The sequence below is a fragment of the Nycticebus coucang genome, chromosome 2 (genome assembly GCF_027406575.1).
Source record: "Nycticebus coucang isolate mNycCou1 chromosome 2, mNycCou1.pri, whole genome shotgun sequence".
NCBI classification, from domain to species: domain Eukaryota; kingdom Metazoa; phylum Chordata; class Mammalia; order Primates; family Lorisidae; genus Nycticebus; species Nycticebus coucang.
In genome coordinates this window covers 143,812,492-143,829,819 of record NC_069781.1, presented here as the reverse complement: position 1 = coordinate 143,829,819, position 17,328 = coordinate 143,812,492, and the positions used below count along the sequence as shown (strand labels likewise).

At 45.7% G+C, this 17,328-nt stretch overlaps 1 protein-coding gene across 6 annotated transcripts in view; it reads left to right on the top strand.

The window, feature by feature from the left end:
- Positions 1-17,328, top strand: part of OCA2 (OCA2 melanosomal transmembrane protein) — a 535,577-nt gene that overhangs the window by 87,802 nt on the left and 430,447 nt on the right. For all 6 annotated transcript variants that reach the window (XM_053582039.1, XM_053582042.1, XM_053582040.1 and 3 more), the window contains 4 exons: positions 1,447-1,519; positions 7,311-7,471; positions 9,175-9,266; positions 10,440-10,593. In XM_053582039.1, the coding sequence (XP_053438014.1) occupies positions 1,447-1,519; positions 7,311-7,471; positions 9,175-9,266; positions 10,440-10,593 (480 nt within the window). The remainder of the gene's footprint in view (positions 1-1,446; positions 1,520-7,310; positions 7,472-9,174; positions 9,267-10,439; positions 10,594-17,328) is intronic.

Below are 17,328 nucleotides of genomic sequence, written 5' to 3'. Positions count from 1 at the left end.
GCAGATGGGCCCTGGCCAGGCAAGGAGGAGCTGTAGATGGCTGGAACCTGGGAGGAAAGCCAGGGCAGCCAGGGAGGTCAGGGAAGCCATGGCTGTGGAGGCTCCTGAGTACACCCTTGGAGGTGATGGGCATGTGTCTCACTGCTAGTGTTTGTGTGCTCTGTGGCTTAATGTAGCCAGAGCCACAGTTCCAGTTGCCCAATATGTGGATGCGTGGTCATGTGTCTGGCTGGTGTAGTGTGTGCATCCTTGTGAGATCTGTGGGTCACTTGTGATCTGTGACCGTGATGGGGTTGTGTCTGGGCTTGGGGAGTAATTTTGGGTGAGTACCACTTTTTAGTGTTAGTGTAAGGTGGTGAGATGGTGAATAGTTGGGAGACCATAGTGGGTGGGGGTCACTGCTGCCACGGCAAGGTGTGGGATGTGAGCAAGGAGGGTGAGAGTGGTGTTCTGGATGTGGGTCAGCCAGGGTGACGGACACTGTGTGCACGACCTTGCATGACTCCTGTTGTCTGCACAGGTGGACATGTGGATTTGGGCTCTGCATGTAAGAAGGATTGTGTGTGACCACGAGACTGCTCTTCTCAGCTGTGATGTGAAGACAGCAGGGCAGTGCGTGAAGTTAGCACTCACTCACCTGAGTATAGTCAACTCTTAGAACCCACAGGGGAGGAGAGTAGTGGCCAGAAATATGGAACCTGTGTTTGAAACAGAAAACCAGTTCTTTCAAACTCTGAAAAATTAATGATTTTATATTTTTTGGTTACCAATTTGCCTGTCCATTCCCTACTCACAGGATTGTATGGTTCTGAAGCCCCCCCTGCTCAATAGGGCCTAGTGGGTGCTCTGGGATTCCACAGAGGGTGTCAGGGTGAGCCAGGTGTCCCTTGGTTCCATAGAGCTGACTTGAGCTCTGTGTCTAGTCCTCAGCCTTCTTCTGGGAGATGGAGTTCCAGTGATTTATGGACACATCCAAACTAGAACTTGAGGAATTTGATGTGAACATCAGTAATCTGTTATAAGTCACCACTTTAATTTACTTCTCAATGGTGTATAAGGTGCTTTGCAAGTTCCACAAACTTGTGCTAACCATCACTGCTGTATTCCTTACTTCCCTGCATGGAGGAGTACTACCTTTGACAATTTAATCCTTAAAACTGGCAGATACCAATAACCAAGGCTACTATAGCTTAACATAGTGTAATAAATCAGAATGTTTTAACATCCAAGGAAAGGGTAAGCTGGTGAAGTTTGGAGACTTAACCCAACACCATGTTATGTCGCTATTTTCAACTATTATCAAAAATAATTTCAGGGTAAGCTGGTGAAGTTTGGAGACTTAACCCAGCACCATGTTATGTCCCTATTTTCAACTATTATCAAAAATAATTTAAATCCTTTTGCTCTTGTACTAAACATATCATGAAATGTTTCTGGTTGTTACAGATTTTATTCAGCCTGTATCCAGATCAAGGAAAGTTCTGGCAGCTGTTGGCTGTGTCACCGCTGGAAAGCTACTGTATCCAAAATACAGAGGAATGAGATTCAAAAAGCAGAGGGGCCCTTGGGAACTATTGTCCTGTTGCTGAAGGTCCCAGCATAGCCCCGCACCACTCCTCTTCCTCCAGGACAGAGCGCAGGGGAGCTCCTAGGAGTCAGGAATGGGTGGTTGGTGGTGATGCCCACTAGGAGGGTGACAGCAGTGGTGTGCCATTGGGGCCTGGCTTTCCTGTGGCTCTGGGGTGCTCTGTTCCTCCCCACTGCCTTCTGCTTGCAGCTTGGGTGGTTCCTACCGATTACCTTCAAGTTCATGGGTGTCTGCCCTGGCTGGGTCAGTTGGGTCTGATGGATGCTCTGCATCTCTAATCCTGGCCTTTACTCAGACATTTTTGTTAAAGCCACATATATCCTATAGGCTGGTAGGTGCCAAGGTCAGTTTTTATAAGCTGTGAGATGAGCATGCTTTGATGTCTGCAGGTGTTGGTTGGGATTGTCCTGGAAATTAAGCGAGAAGTGGGTTGTGTTGTGGTTTGCAGTTGCCCTGGCAACCTCAGGTGCAGCCTTGGCTCTGCTCTGCCCTCTGCTGGGTGAAAGCTGCTCTTCCCTCAGCTGCAGGTAGTACCTGCTCCCTGTGGCCAGATTTGATGCCCTTCCCTGGCAAGTCCAGGCCTTTGCTCCTTAGGGGAGATGGAGGCTCTAGGAGTGGTTACAGGGTGGTACCACTGGGGACCTTTTCCCCGTACCTTCTTTGGCCTCCCTGCCTTCCTGGGGAGTGCCTGCTGGGGTCTCTGGAGGAGGAGCCTGCAGGAAGATGGCTGTACCCCTGCCGGTGGCTCCCAGGGCTCCCACTCTCATGCATGCCCACGCTGAGCTTGAGCAAGTTTTACACTTCCTGCCTGAAGCTCACCTGCTCCTAAAACATGGCAGTGGCTGCTGTTCCAGGGAAGCTCTTTCCCCTGCTGCCCTCTGTCTCACTCTGGGTATCAGGCGGGCTGTTTGCCTGTATCCTCGTTCTGGAATAAGGGGTAAGTTACTGACTTATGTTTATTTCAGACTTTCCTGGCTGGAAGGGTGGGCATGGTGCCTTCCCAGCTCTCCATGGATCCAAACTGAGATTGGGAGTCAAGAACCTCTGTCAGGATTAATTCTGAGCATGGGAGGCCCCGCAGTGCCCAGTGATGTCCAGGGTAGCAGATGTCAGTGGAGGGTCCTGGGAGAGGCTAGTGGGGAGGAAAGGGGAGGCAGCTCCATCCAGTCAGACAATTAATTCATTTAGATAGCTACATGGCAAGGTTTTTTTTTTTCCTTTAAATTCTTTTGCTGGCAATCTTGGTGAGCTCACATTTTAGGAAATTGGGTCATTTTCCTTGCAGTCACCAGTAATTAGTTGCATAGTCTTACTTTCCTTAGGCCTTCTGGGAGTCCCCCACATCTTCCTGGGACACCCTCCCCATGCAGGACATCTTCTGGAAAAGCCTGGTGCACCTGGGGCCTTGCATGTGCCTGGAGGTGCCCTTGTCTGGGTCCATGTGCCTCTCTCTGTTCCAGTAACAGTGGTTCTCACCACACTGTGCTCAGGTCAGGGTGGCTCTGATGTGAGTTGAGTGCTTGGGCAAGTCTTTGTGTTTTCTCACCCCTTTAACACTCTGTCTGAGCTTTAGTCAAAGAGAATTGAAGAGCTGTGTGATTTTACAAATTTTGCTCCTCATGCTGTGTCTTTTCTTGTGTCACTTCCATGGGTTGAAGAAAGCTCAGACATCCCCCTGCTCCCCTGGCTCTCCTGAGCTGCTCAGAGCACTGGCTTCATGACAGTCCCCAGACATGGGCGCCACCCTCTCCTTGCACAGGTGGTTGTGACCTGCTGCCCAGGCTGACCCACGAGCCTGAAGGAGGGGCTGGATCCCATCCAGAAGCATTTTCAGGGAGACTGAGACAGGGAGGATAGACACTGGCTGAGGCTGGTGAGTGGACACTCAGTGCTTTGCCCACCAGGGTGGACACCCGCATCCTGAGGCGTCAGGAGAAATTCTAGGTGAGTAGTAGGTTAGGACACCAAGGTCTCTGTTCATCCACTGAGGACTCTGTGTGCTTTTAATCTGAAGCATTTTGCAAAATTCTTTCCTGGAAGCAGGGATGGCAGGAAGCTCTCTCTCCTGCTCTGAGTGGCCAATGAGTTTGGACAGAGTGAGCGTGAGCTTGGGGAGACGAAAGAGCCAGGGGCAGGGGCTGGTATGCTGCTGTGTGGTTCCTCCAGTTCTGTGGATCCCTGGCCTCTGTGAGGGTTGCTTTGAGTATCCCGTGAGCTCTTTGGAAAAGTGCAATGTTCCCAGAGATTTCTGGAAGCTCAGGGTCTTCTTCCAAGATCCTGGACTAAGAATCTACTGTGGGTGTTTGTGAAAGCTGCAGACCTGGGGCCAAGGTTGGAGGCTGGAGAGGATGGGGCCATCCTGGCCTGTCCCAGGGCTACAGGAGACCTGCCCCGTTCAGAGAGAAAAGTGCTGCTGGGATCGAAGAAAGGAGATGGGACTTTGTGGGTGCTGCTCAGAGAAAGGGTGTTAGTGCAGGCCCAGCCAGGAGGTTTCTAGGCTGGTTTCAGAAGGCCTACAGAAGCTCCCTGAGCAAAAACTTCTACTCCCTCCCACCTTCCCTGGCTGGCCCTATGGGTGGGGCTGGAGGAGGGACACCAGGGCCTCTTGCTGTGATAGGAATGGCATGTGGAGAAAGCACCTCTCTCCTTTAGCTGGGGAGTGACAAACCTACCCTTCTCCTGTGAACTACCATGTCTTCTTGCAGCAGGTGGCTGTGTCAGCTCAGTAATGGCAGGGTTTGTTTTGGAAACCTGTAATTGCAGTCACCTGAAGTTCTTTGTCCCTGAATTGTTGTCCCTGCCTGGCTCCCAGGTCATTGGGCCAATGAGCTGAGGCAGTATAGTTTTACCTGGAGGTCAGTTAGGCTCACCCGCCTCTCTCCTCCTCTCCTTTACCCTCCCCCTTGCACCTGTACTCCCTTTCCTTGTTTTCTGCCTTCTCTCTCTCTCTTCTTCCTTTTTGCTCTTCCCTTTCTCTCTTTATTGTCCATTTTTCATCCTACGCAAGCCATAGAAAACACTGTGCAAGTGTTAAGAAGGGACGCTGTCCCCCACTGACTTTCCAACTGGGGCCTTGTAAATTACACTCACAAAAGACCAGCTAACCAGAGAAAAACATTTTACCTGACATGAGAGACTTCATAAGAAAATGAAAGCCCAAAGAAATAGGTGGGTTTGACTGTTTTTATACAGCTTGATGGCACCTTGTGGAAAATGTCATAGGCCCAAAGGCTGTAAGCTGAGGGTAGTGAGTGGGATGTTGCTGGGCTGAGTGTTAAGGTCCCTCCCTGCTTCTCTGCACCTGCAGAGATAAGGGTACATCTTTCCTTGGGGCAGAGGGGCACCTCCCACATGAGGGTCTTGCGACTAGCTTCCAGTGAGTCAGGTCTTGAAGGATGGCTTGGACTGGGGTGATGAATGGGAAAGATAGGAAGACCCTGGATGATGTAGACAAAAAGGAGGGACATCTCTGCTTCATACCTCTGTCATCTACCTGGCAATCTAGTCTACGCTTAGAGGGTTTCAAGATGGTACTGGAACAAATATCTGGTAGTGGAATCCATATTTAGTAGGGACATCTAACATGGGGGGAGCAACACTGGTCTCCAGAGAAGTAGAAAAATGACTAAGATGTGGCTCCTTCCCTGCAGCAGCTAGACCAGATGGGGGAAAATCTGAGGTAAACTGTCTCCAAGAGATACCAATGACCTTCAGTGGCAGAGTCCACACAGTCCACGGCAAAATTCCCTGGGGAGGGGGGGTACAGTTGCAGGGTGCAAGGACAGGCCTGAGCAGAGCAGGTGCCGGTGAGATCTCAGAGAGCCACAGCCGGGCTTTTCTGCTGTGGGGTGGGCAGGGAAGTGTGGCCTGGAGCACAGTGGTATGGGGTGGGTGTGTCCTGAGGCTCCTGTTGGCTAAAGTCTGGAAGTCACTGCTGACGCCAGAACATCGGGTGGGCCTGGAACCCTAAGTATGTGGTAGGCAGCTGGAAGAATGAATGGAAGGTGGGGTGGCAGTGTGTGTGGCCCTGGGTCCCTTGGGTTTGTGGTGTACTCTGTTTGGATGGCTGACCACAGAGTTTTCTGTTACCTGGTGACCTCCCTCTGGGGAGTGAGACTAGGACATGGGGTTAGGAGCTCTTGACAGGGGCTCCACCAACTCAGCTAAAAGCTGGGGGAGAATCCTGCTACCCTTCTGAAGGGTGGCTCTGGGTGGCACTGCCCGCCCCGGTGTGTGCAACTCTGCGGAAATATTTCTCTCTACCCGGTATTACCTGAGTCTGTCCTGGGGAGAGACCAGCACAGGAATTGGGTCAGGTGAGGCAGCAGCAGCAGCAGCGTCTCCTCGGGTCTTTTCTCAGTGTGATCTGCCTCACGTGTCCTACGGGGACCTGAGCAGTAGCACCGTTGTGTGGAGGTAGGGTCCAGCCCTGTGCCGGGGGCTGCCCACACTGGGCTCTCCGGGAGACAGGTGTTGACTAAACACTGTCTTCACCACAACATTGTGTACTTTTTAATCTTTTATTCACCAGTCCATTTTGCCAGAAGAAAAAAAGAAACAGTGAAAATGAAGTGACCATCCATTAACACTCCCTGGGACTTGGGCAAATTCTACAGATGCTCTGGCAACTGTGAGTTCTGCCTCCTCCTAAGTCTGCTCCATAAGCCACCGGCTGATTCTAGGGATTTAAGGAAGAAGAAAGGAATTGGTTACAGAATAATCCTAAAACCAAGGGGCTGCCGCTAAAAGACTTTTGACATCTGTTATCAAGCATCTTACCATTGTGAAATTGACTATTTCACCTACAACCATTTTCTCTTGAGGATGAAAATGACCGGGGTAGCTGCTGTCTAGATACACATCACTGTAGACAGCTGTGGCATGTAGGGTGTCGCAGGCATATTGGGAGGTGGCCCAGAGCAGAGCAGAGTGAGTCAGCAGCCCACATAGGTGGGATGTGGGAGCAGAGGGGAAGTGCTGCCAGGGGCTCAGTACTGTGAGGGTGGGGTGGCACTCTGAGGTGGGAGGAGCCTCTCTTCCTGACAGCTCTTCCCTGATCAAGAGCCCTTTAAATATGCTTTGTAGGAGTTTCTGTTTTCTGACTGAAGTGGACGTTACTGATTTAGCTAACTTCAGATTTTTTTTTTTTTTTATAAGACAGATTCTCTTGCTCTGTTGCCACAGGCTACAGTGCCATGACATCATAGCTCACAGCAACCTCAAACTCTTGGGCTCAAGCTATCTCTTGCCTCAGCCTCCCAAGTAGCTGGGACTACAGGTACCTGCCACAACGCCCAGTTATGTTTTCTCTTTTTAGCAGAGACGGAGTCTCGCTCTTGCTCAGGGTGGCCTCGAACTCCTGAGCTCAAGTGATTCCCCTGCTTTGGCCTCCTGGAGTGCTAGGATCATAGATGTTCAGAATAATTATTGCCAATTTTTTCTGTGATTTCTTACTTTATAAGCAGGCACTTGGTAATTAGTAGGACTGGGAGATGCCACTTAGGTCCTAAACCAGAGGGTGCCAAACATGATTAAACAACACAAAACCAACTGTGTGCATGCCGGGCTAGGGGATAAAGCTATAAGAATGGCCAAGGGTGTTGGGCGTTGGTAGAAGTGCCCAGATGTACATTTCATAGTGCACTGAGGAGGGAGTGCATCCTGCAGACTGCTGGGACATCAGGTATCGCCTTGCCTGGGGTTCACCTTGACATATCCCCAGCTGTGAACCTCAGCAGCCATGCAGACTCCACACTGCTGCAGGTGGACCTGGCAGGTGCGTTGCTGGCCAGCAGGCCAAGTCGTCCTGGGAGAGAAGAGCGCATTGTGGTGGAGGTGACTCAGGCAGATGCTCCGGGCTCCAGGCATTGGCGGCCACAGCAGGTTACACTTATAATTTATTTGAAAGGAACTGGAAAATCTCATTTCATTTCATTATAAATTGAGTTTCCTCTTGAATAGGTTTGATGGGAGCCATAGGTGAGGGCACCAGTATTAGTTCAGTCATTGACTTCTATGTCTAGCTTTGTCTTTGAAACTCTTTTCTCCTTTTCTCTAAATCAGTTGCAAGGCTCTTGCCATTTCAGAAAAATCAGGTTTGCGAGTTCTTTATTCAGAACTATTTTACTGGGCTACTCAAGGAAAGATCATAGTTTCGAAAGCAAGTTTTCCTTTCTGTTGTTAACCTGTAATTAACTCTAGGCCTCACCTTATGGTGTGGAAGGTGTTCCAACACTACAGTTACCTTGTGTTGGTGGTTGCTTGCTGAGACTGTGCCTGGATTGTTCCGGATTCTGCATCTGGGCCCACAGGCCCCTGTGTTCAGCCTTGTCTCAGAACCAAAGCCTCCAGGTCACATCCTGGAAAGGTAACCCATGCATGGCTGCGTGAAGTCCTGTCCCTAGTTCATGGACTTCCTTGCTATAGCCAGGACAAGAAAACCCTGCTTATGTGCAAAGCTCTTTCATCCACAGTGGAGAATCCTATGAATCAATGCACCACTCAAATTTTCCTCCCTTATAGAGCATGGCCCAAGCAGCCAGGGTCTCATCATGAATGAGGATGCAGCATCCTGGGCAGTGCAGATGTAACACCAGTGTTCTGAGCTGGTTGCCCCGGTTGTGGTCTCAGGGTGCAAGCTTGTTCCTCTGTGAAGTGCACAACAGGGGCTCCTTGGTGAAGAACAAGGAGAGGGCACCTCGTTCTGCCCAGTGTCCTGGGACCGCTGTCCAGATTGTGTACATTTATGGCCCAGATTAAATGGGCTACCCTGAGCTTCCCTGCTCTCCAGGGAAGGCCCTTTGTGATATGGTGACACACCTGAGCTGCCTACATGGAGGTCCAGCTTTAGAAAGGCAAAGAACATGAGAGATCTTTATTAGAGGGCTTTCTCAGACATGCCCTTTCCAGACAGCAAAGTGTTTTATGGGAACTGCTCTTCTTTCCTTCCTTCATCTCTCTGCTTTGGCCAGTTTCAGAGTTCCTGTTTGTAGTGTCCTTTGTGATTGATTTGTGAGTGAGCCTGGTGTCATCCCACTAAAAGTCCCCTCTCAAACTGCCAGCAGCTCCCACAGTGCCTGTCAGCTTTTCACTTGGCTGGGGCAAGGACAAGGGCAGGTTTGCCTGGAGTAAGTGGAGCTTTGTTTTGGGGCCTTGGCAGGGGCTCCTGGGAGCCTGGGTGTAATGAGTTTTCTGGGGGAGGGTTTATTGCTGCAGCCTTGCAAGCAGGAAGCAGTTCTCAGGGCTCAGGGCGCAGAGGACTTCTCCCAGTCTCCAGTGACTTGTAGTGATTTCTTTTTCTTGTAGTGAATCATTATTTACTTCTGTATCTTTCATAACGTTTGTACTCTAATTCTGTATTTGTTTTTTGAATTGTTCTTCTCAATTTCTCCCCAAATTGTGTAAATTTTCAGCACCAGACAACCTGGACTAGCCCCTGATGCCAGGAATGTGGGAACCCAAATCAAACATGCTGCTGCTCCCACCTTTGCCCCTCTCCCATTCCAAACTGACACTGAACTGAACAGTGCCAGATCCCAGGTGGTGGCTCACCAGGGTGAAAGCCTTACCACGGTTTCATGCTTCAGCTTTTACAGGTCACTTACAACTGGACAATATTTTTAAATCCGAGAAGAAATGAACGTTCAGTGCTGAGCAGGACCTTTGAAGTTTTGAGCAGGTAGGTTTTCAGGTGAACGGGGCCTTGGGTTGTAGTCTCTGGGACATTCTTGCCTCAAGAAATCTGGCCTGTAGGACACTGAGTTTTGGCACAGATAATGCCAGGTCAGTTATATGACTTGGACAAAGCACTCGAGCTGTGTAGATTGAGCTCAGAGAGTGGACCTGGTGCTCATGCTGTGTAGACAGAGCTTGGAGGCTGTACCAGGTGCTCATGCTGTGTAGACAGAGCTCGTAGGCTGTGGGAGGTTGTCAGGGCTGTCCTGTCAGGACAGAGGGCTGCTTTCAGGATCTACCTTAAAGCAAATAGTATTTTTTAGTCTGTGTTCTAACTTCATGAATATCATGAAGCTGTATCATTGGGAATTCTAGGAAGTTTAAGGATTCTCTTCCTTTAACACCACCTCACATTCCATCTGTGCCCCTGGTTACTGTGTTAGTCAGCTCTGGTTTCACCAAAGAGTGTCACTGACTGGTGGCTGAAACATCAGACGTGTATCTTCTTCCAGTCCGGGAGCTGGAAGGCCCAGGTGATGATGTTGGCAGGATCTGTTCTCCCGAGGCCTCCCCCCAGCTCACCAGTGGTCTTCCCTCTGTGTGACTGTCCTGATCTATCATAGGGACACTGGCCCTGTGGGATTAGAAGTCACCCCAGGGACCTCATTTAACTTTTGTTACCTCTGTGAAGACCTTCTGATAAATACAGTCATATTCTGAGGAATTAGGGCTTAGGACTTGAACATAAGTTTTTTTTTTTTTTTTTTTTTGTGGTGATGGGAACACAATTCAGCCCATAAAAATTGCTGGCTGAACTTTAAAAAGTGCTTCTGTTTCAGCCACAAACTCTCAGTTGTTCACAGGCTTTTTATTTGTGGTGCTGTCCCTGCTACCAGGGACAGAAGTTTCAGGAGTCAGCTTTGCTGTTACCAGGCAAAGTGATGCACGGGTGAGGGGGTGAGAGGCAGTTAAACGGCGCCGCCCCGAGGATGGATGTGCCTGCAAGCATGGGCTGGACTGGCTACAGGGAGGCTGTATCTTTCGTGTCTTGCTTCTGTGAATGAGATCAGGAGTTAGGCTCTGGGTACACCCCACTGTCTCACCGTCAGGGGCCTCAGTTGCTGATCTGGGATTTGTTTCCCTTGCTCACTGTGAGCTTTTCTGCTTCCTCCTGCAGAGAGCCTGTGTCCATCAGCATTCGGACCTCCCTCCAGCAGACCAAGGCCGTTCCTCTTCTGATGGCTCATCGGTACCTCCCTGCAAGTGTAGAAGCTCAAGTGACTATTGCTGCGGCCATCCTAGCAGGGGTCTATGCACTGATTATATTTGAGGTGACCTTCATGCCTCCTCCCCTTGATCTGTCTGTGCCCAGAGTTGGGATGTTTCAGATACTCTGGATAGGCCCACTCTGGACTGGGCCCATCCAGAGTGAGTGGGCCCATTCAGAGTGTCTATAATAAATTGGATTACTGTCTTCACTCCTACAAGCTAGCATGTCCCTCACCCTAGGTTGAAATGGTACTAGAATATTTGTTGAATCTGATGTGAGCACAGTGAGTTTTAGAGGAGCGGCATAAGTGTACCCAAGGAAATGGAATATGTACATGATTTTCTACTTTTTCTACTGTTCCTTCTAGGTGTAATTGGAGGGTAACTTTGAGGGGACAAGTTTTGAGCCCCTCTGAGCCTCTGGGTTTTCATCTGTATGAAGGGTGTATTAAGGTGTTCCTGTCCGCTCCGCACAACAGCGCTTGTGCAGGGGCCATGGGAGCCATGGGGTGGTGTGTGGGGAAGGAGTATTGTTTATTACACTTATCACCCTGGCTAATGAGCATTTCCGTGAATGATCTTAAGTGTTGTGATTTGGTGTTTCTGAGAAGCTATAAGCATGGCTATACCTTCAGTAGCATGAAGCAATGTGTAAACACCTTCTGGGCTGGGCAGGTCCAGTGCTGAAGTGAAACCAAGCTTCAAGGCAACACATAGGTAGGATTGTTGGCCAAGTAAGTGGAGCCCTGAGGGCAAGTGCTTGCTGTGGCTCTGCAGAGGGGCCTGTTAGTGAGCTTAGGGTAGGTATGAGAAATACCTTGGACCTGCCTTGCCCAGAGGCAAGAGGAATGGCCAGGAAAGTCCCAGAATTATGCCTGCCTCTGTCTGGTCTGCCTGATGAGGGATGTTGGCTCCAGTAGGTCAAGCCCCCCAGTTGTGTAACCAGGTCCACTCACAGGTTTAGTTGTTATACCTTTTATGTCTCTTATTCTAGAACACCTTTGTTCCCTCCATTTCTAATCTATTTAATCAATATTGTTATTATTTTGGGGTTCCCACAACTACTCTCTGATTTGCTACCAGAACTCTCAGACTCAGAGGCAGCTGTACCCTGGACTGTGGGTACATCCCTCTCTTCAGCAGCAAAAGACAGTGACAAATGGACAGGGTTTCCACTCAGGGCAGCCTGCTTGGAGTCTGTGTTAGGGCTGCTTAGAGAGTGTCATCAGCCCCTCACAGTCCAGAAGCCCAGAGGGAAAGAAAGCAGGTGTTCATCATAAATCTCATTTTTATACAGTCTAGGTATGTGGTACAGCTGCCTTATTAGTTGGTAGCATAAGGAATATTCCAAGAACTGAACCTTGGACCTCAGAATCGCTTGTGTAGGGGCTATGGGAAGGCCAGCCTCAGAGCAGGCCCTTCTAAAGATGATGTCCTCAGGTCTGGTTAAGTCTTTTCTGGACCACCATCCAATTGAAAAACCCTTTTCTGTTCCATAGAATATTCTACAGCCCAGGTTGGGTTGATAGGTTCCTCAGGGCATTAGTTTATTACCCCATTTCCTTTACTTCCTACGAGTAGAATTTAGATCTGAAGCCTTTGGGTTCAATTTTGGGGCCCTCATGCTTTACAGGTGTGTAGGGCTCTGAATTACAGCAGGAGGAGCATGTGTCTGGATGTCCCACTTTCAGGCATGCTGAGACCTCAGGGAGTTTAGGTGGTGACTACTCTGGCTCTGTCACCTGTTCTCTTGAGGGCTTCAGTGTTCACTGGGACCATTCCCTGATTCAGTTATTTCATCAGCATTTACAACGTACTTTCCAATTCTGTCATTCTGTCTGCATTCATAAATGAGTCATGCTGTATTGAAGAACTTTCTTCTACTCAGTTTCATTAATGTGAAACAGTTCAGGCCAGAAACAGGATACATTATTTTTCTTTAATTACCAGTTTTCATAGTAATGAGTTGTTGCCTTAGCAATTTGCAGTGGTAACCCTGAGTTGATTTAGTTTCTCTTTTCTTGTTTTTGGAGTATCATTCTGAACTTATGGATTTAATGAAATCAATGTGCTTTAATTAGTTATATCATTATTAATTAAATATAGCCCAATACCAATTTATTTTTTATAAGGCTTCTCTGTTATTCTGAGGTTTGTTCACTTTTTTTGTATAATTATACAACCTTTGAAAATTACATAATTTGTAAAGATTAATCAATCTTTCATTAATTAATGGTCATTAATAACCATTCAGATACAACTTTTCCCTCCCTCCCAGCAACCACATTGAGTTTTTTTTTTTTTTTTGAGTTTTTTTTGTTTTTGTTTTTTTTTGAGACAGAATCTTACTATGTCACCCTCAGTAAAGTACCATGGCATCACAGCTCACAGTAATTTCAAACTCTTGGGCTTAAGCGATTCTCTTGCCTCATCCTCCCAAGTAGCCGGGACTGTAGGCACCTGCCATAATGCCCAGCTGTTTTTTTGTTGTAGTTGTCATTGTTGTTTCATAGGCCTGGGCCAGGTTCGAACTACCAGCCCCGGTGTATGTGGCCGGCGCCCTAACCACTGAGGTACAGGTGCTGAGCCCACATTGAAATTTTTAAGTCTTGTAAAGAGGCCAGTTCAACATGGCTTTTGCTCTTGCAGAAACAAGAAGCATAGAGGCAGGAATGAAAATTTATAACTGGTCCCTTGAAAAGAAAGGCCCACTTTACAAAAGGGCCTCCCCTTGGAGGCAAAATGAGAATCAAGGGGTAGAGTCTAAAATTTCATTATCAGTTGACAATATGGGGGAAAGAGTTGGTTATTGTTGATCATATAGAAGTTTTATGTTGTCTTCATGCAGCTCTAGATTTAGAATACTTCTGACAAAATCTAAACATATCAGTTTTATAAGATTAACAGTGATAACATTTTAAATTGAAAGCTGGCTCCACACCTGTAGCTCAGTGGCTAGGGTGGCAGCCACGTACACTGGGGCTGGTAGGTTCGAACCTGGCCGGGGCCTGGCAAACAACAATGACAACTACAACAAAAACAACAAAAATAGCCAGGCATTGTGAGCTGTGATGTCACTGCACTCTACCGAGGGTGACATACTAAGACTCTGTCTCAAAAAAAAAAAAAAAAAAAAGAATTGAAAGCTAATACATCTAGAGAGATGTACTGAAGTATAATAAAGATATTTCCAAAAGCTTTGTTTCAAAGGATTATAGAATTTCTCCTTTCTTTCATACTTAATCTGAATTTTTAAGTGAAAATGATTTTTTATGATCTGAATAAAATAACAGTGCTATTTTGAGTAGAAAAACAAATGCCATTGTATCTTTGGAATAAGTCTTGTAGTTAATGTTCATTTGCATATTTCTATAATTCTAAAATGGATTTTCATTGTTCAAAATATATACAATTTTATTAAAAAAGTAAAATATTATAGACACTAGCTCTACACAGAGGGTGTGCTGCAGTGTCAGGATGGCATTGGTTGAGACCTCCCAGAGCTTTTTCTCCATACATTTTCTAGCCTGAGAAGGTTCCAATGTTGATTTACCTGTGAAACCAAATTTCCTGCTCTTCTTCTATGCATCTGCTTGTTCAAGGTCCTCTGTCATAGCCGGCCACATGTGCCTGCCTGTGACGGAGCTCTGGTCATTCTGTTGGTGTGTAGTAATGACTCGCTGTGGTTTCAGTTTACATTTCTCTAATGACAATAAATGTTGGACATCTTTTCATGTATTTGAAATCTGTTTATCTTCTTCAGTGAGATGTCTGTATATCCCTTTTTCTTATTTTCTAATTTAATTTTTTTAATGTTGAATTTTGAATGTTTTTTATATGTTTTAGATAGAAAGGTATGCTGGATATGTGGTTTACAAATATTTTCTCTCAGTCTGATTTATAATTTTTTCCTTGTATAGATAATGCTTTTGGTGTCAAGGTCTAAGAATTTATAGTTTATTCTCAGATCTCAAAGATTTTTTTCCCTCTGAAATTTTTTGGTTTCATTTTACATTTAAGCCCAGGATCCATTTTGAGTTAGATTTTGTGTTTATGTGAGTTTTTGATGGCAGTTAATTTTTAGACCTATGGATGTCCAATTGCTCCAGTACCACTTATTGAAAAAATTCTTGATTGCAAATCTAAACCACTCTAAGATACCACCTAACCCCAGCAAGATTAGCCCACATCACAAAGTTCCAAAACATCAGATGCTGGCATGGATGTGGAGAGAAGGGAACACTTCTACGCTGCTGGTGGGATTGCAAACTAATACAGCCCTTTTGGACAGAAGTATGGAGAATCCTCAAAGATCTAAATGTAGACCTTCCAACCCTGCAATCCCATTAGTAGGTATCTACTCAGAAGAACATAAATCATTTTACCACAAGGACATTTGCATTCGAATGTTTATTGCAGCTCAATTCATAATAGCCAAATCATGGAAACAATCTAAGTGCCCATCAACCCATGAATGGATCAACAAACTGTGGTATATGTATACCATGGAATGTTATGCAGCCATTAAAAAGATGAGGACTTTACATCTTTTACATTTACCTGGATGGAGTTGAAATACATTCTTCTTAGTAAAGTATCACAAGAATGGAAAGATAAACATCCAGTGTAATCCATACTAATATGAAATCAATATATAAATAGTTACATGTTCCTAAGAACAATAAAACACTATTATAGTCCAGTTCAGGGAAAGAGTGAAGCAGGAGGGTGGGTGGAGGGAGGACGTATGGTAGAAGGAGGGAGGGGATGAGGCGAGATCTCACCTAATGTGCACATAGTGAGGGTGTATAACATGCTCCCTGGGTGAGGGGCTCATCTATAAATGGAACTTTACCCTGGAAGTGAGAACAATATAACCTAAATGTTGTGCCTTCTTATTAATTTGAATAAAGTTTAAAAAAAATAATAATCATTCTGGCTGGTATAAGATGAAAAAAAAAAAGAAAAAATTCTTGATTAAATTGCTTTTGCTTCTTTGTTAAAGATTAATTGGGCATTACTGTGGAATATATTTCTGGGTTCTCTATTCCGTTCCACTGCTTATGTGTTTTCCCTTCACCAGTAGCATGCTGTCTTGATCACTGTAGGGTAGTATAACCCTTGATACTGGGAAGGATGATTCCTCTCTTTTATTCTACCCCCAAATTGTTTTAGTTATGCTGTAGTTTTTCTCTTTCCTTTTTATGATAGAATGGCCTTGCCCTCCGTACACATGGTATATTGCTCCATTTATTTTGATTCTTGTTGATTTCTCTTATAATTTTCATCATATTGCTCCTATACAATCTGCGGTTAAATTTATACCTAAGTATTTCCTTTTCTTTGGAGAAAATATAAGTGGTATTGAATTTTTATTTTGATTTCCACTTGCTCATTGCCATTACACATAAATGCAGTTGTTTTTCTTTTCTGTATGTCAGTCTTGCATCCTAGTATTTTATTGAACTTACTTATTAGTTCTTGGAATTTCCTTTTTAATAAACTTCTTGAGATTTTCTATGTAGACAATCAGGGCATTTGTGATGAAGACAGTTTTATTTCTTCCTTTCTAATATGTACATCTTTAATTTCCTTTTTTTGTTTTATTGGAGTGGCTAGAATGAGAATGGTGAGCGTGGATATCCTTTCCTTGTTCCCAATCTTAAAAGGAAAACATCTATTCTTTCACTGTTAAGTATAATATTTCCTGTAAGGTTTTTGTAGATGCTTTTTATGAGATTGGGGAGATTCCTTTCTTACTCTGGTTTATTGAGAGTTTTTTATTTTTAACCATGCTTAGGCATTGAATTTCATCAATGCCTTTTCTTTCTGAATTGATGTGATCATATGATTTTTTCATTAGCTATTTGATACGGTGGATTGATTTGAGAATAAATCATTGATTTATTTTAGAATATTGGGCAGACTTACACACCTGGAACAAATCCCTCATTTCAAATGTGAGTATTTAGTACTATAATTTTTCCTGCCAGTGCTGCTTAAGCTGCATCCAGCAGATTTTGATCTATTTTCAGTTTCATTTAGTTATATTTTTTATTTCCCTTGAGACTTCATATTTGATTCATAGATTACTTGGAAGTATGTTGCTTAATTTCCAAATGTTCTATGTTTTCCTGTTTTTCCTTTATTGAATTAGTTTGATTAACTTAAGGTCAGAGAACTTACTCTATATGCAGCTTTAAATTTGTTGATTTTTTTAATGGCCTAGGTTTATGGTCCATCTTGGTGAATATTCTGTGAGCTTAAGGTGTTGTAATTTTCCCCCTATTTTATATAACACTAGTGTAATTTGCAAATAGAAATTTTATATAATTGGGCCAAGCAAAAACTTGTGAAACCCCAGCACTGTCCTTTTGTTTTGTCTGTAATTTGATATAGAAGGTGGAGAAGGTTGCAGAGGTGTTTGGAAAATTGTATGTTCTACCTTAAGTTTCTGTAACTTCTTTGCTTCCAGAACTCAAGAGAGTTTCCCACATTCTGGAGGGTCCACATTTTGAGGGGACAGCTGGATGTAATCACTAACCCCATGGGCTCTCCAGAAGTGAAGGCAGGATTGCAGTGTTTCTAAAATCTACTCTGGGGTAGAATTAACTTTGGGTGGGGACTCAGACATTGTCTTGTCTTGGGGCAGAGCTGTTTTTCCAGAACTTGAGGTCTGTAGACTCTGCAGTCAGGCACTCTTGCTGTGTCCCTGCCATCTGTACCCCACTCCACTCAGGGGAGTGCGTCTTGGAGCAGTCTGCAGACCTGCCAGCCCACCCCTTCATCCCCACCAC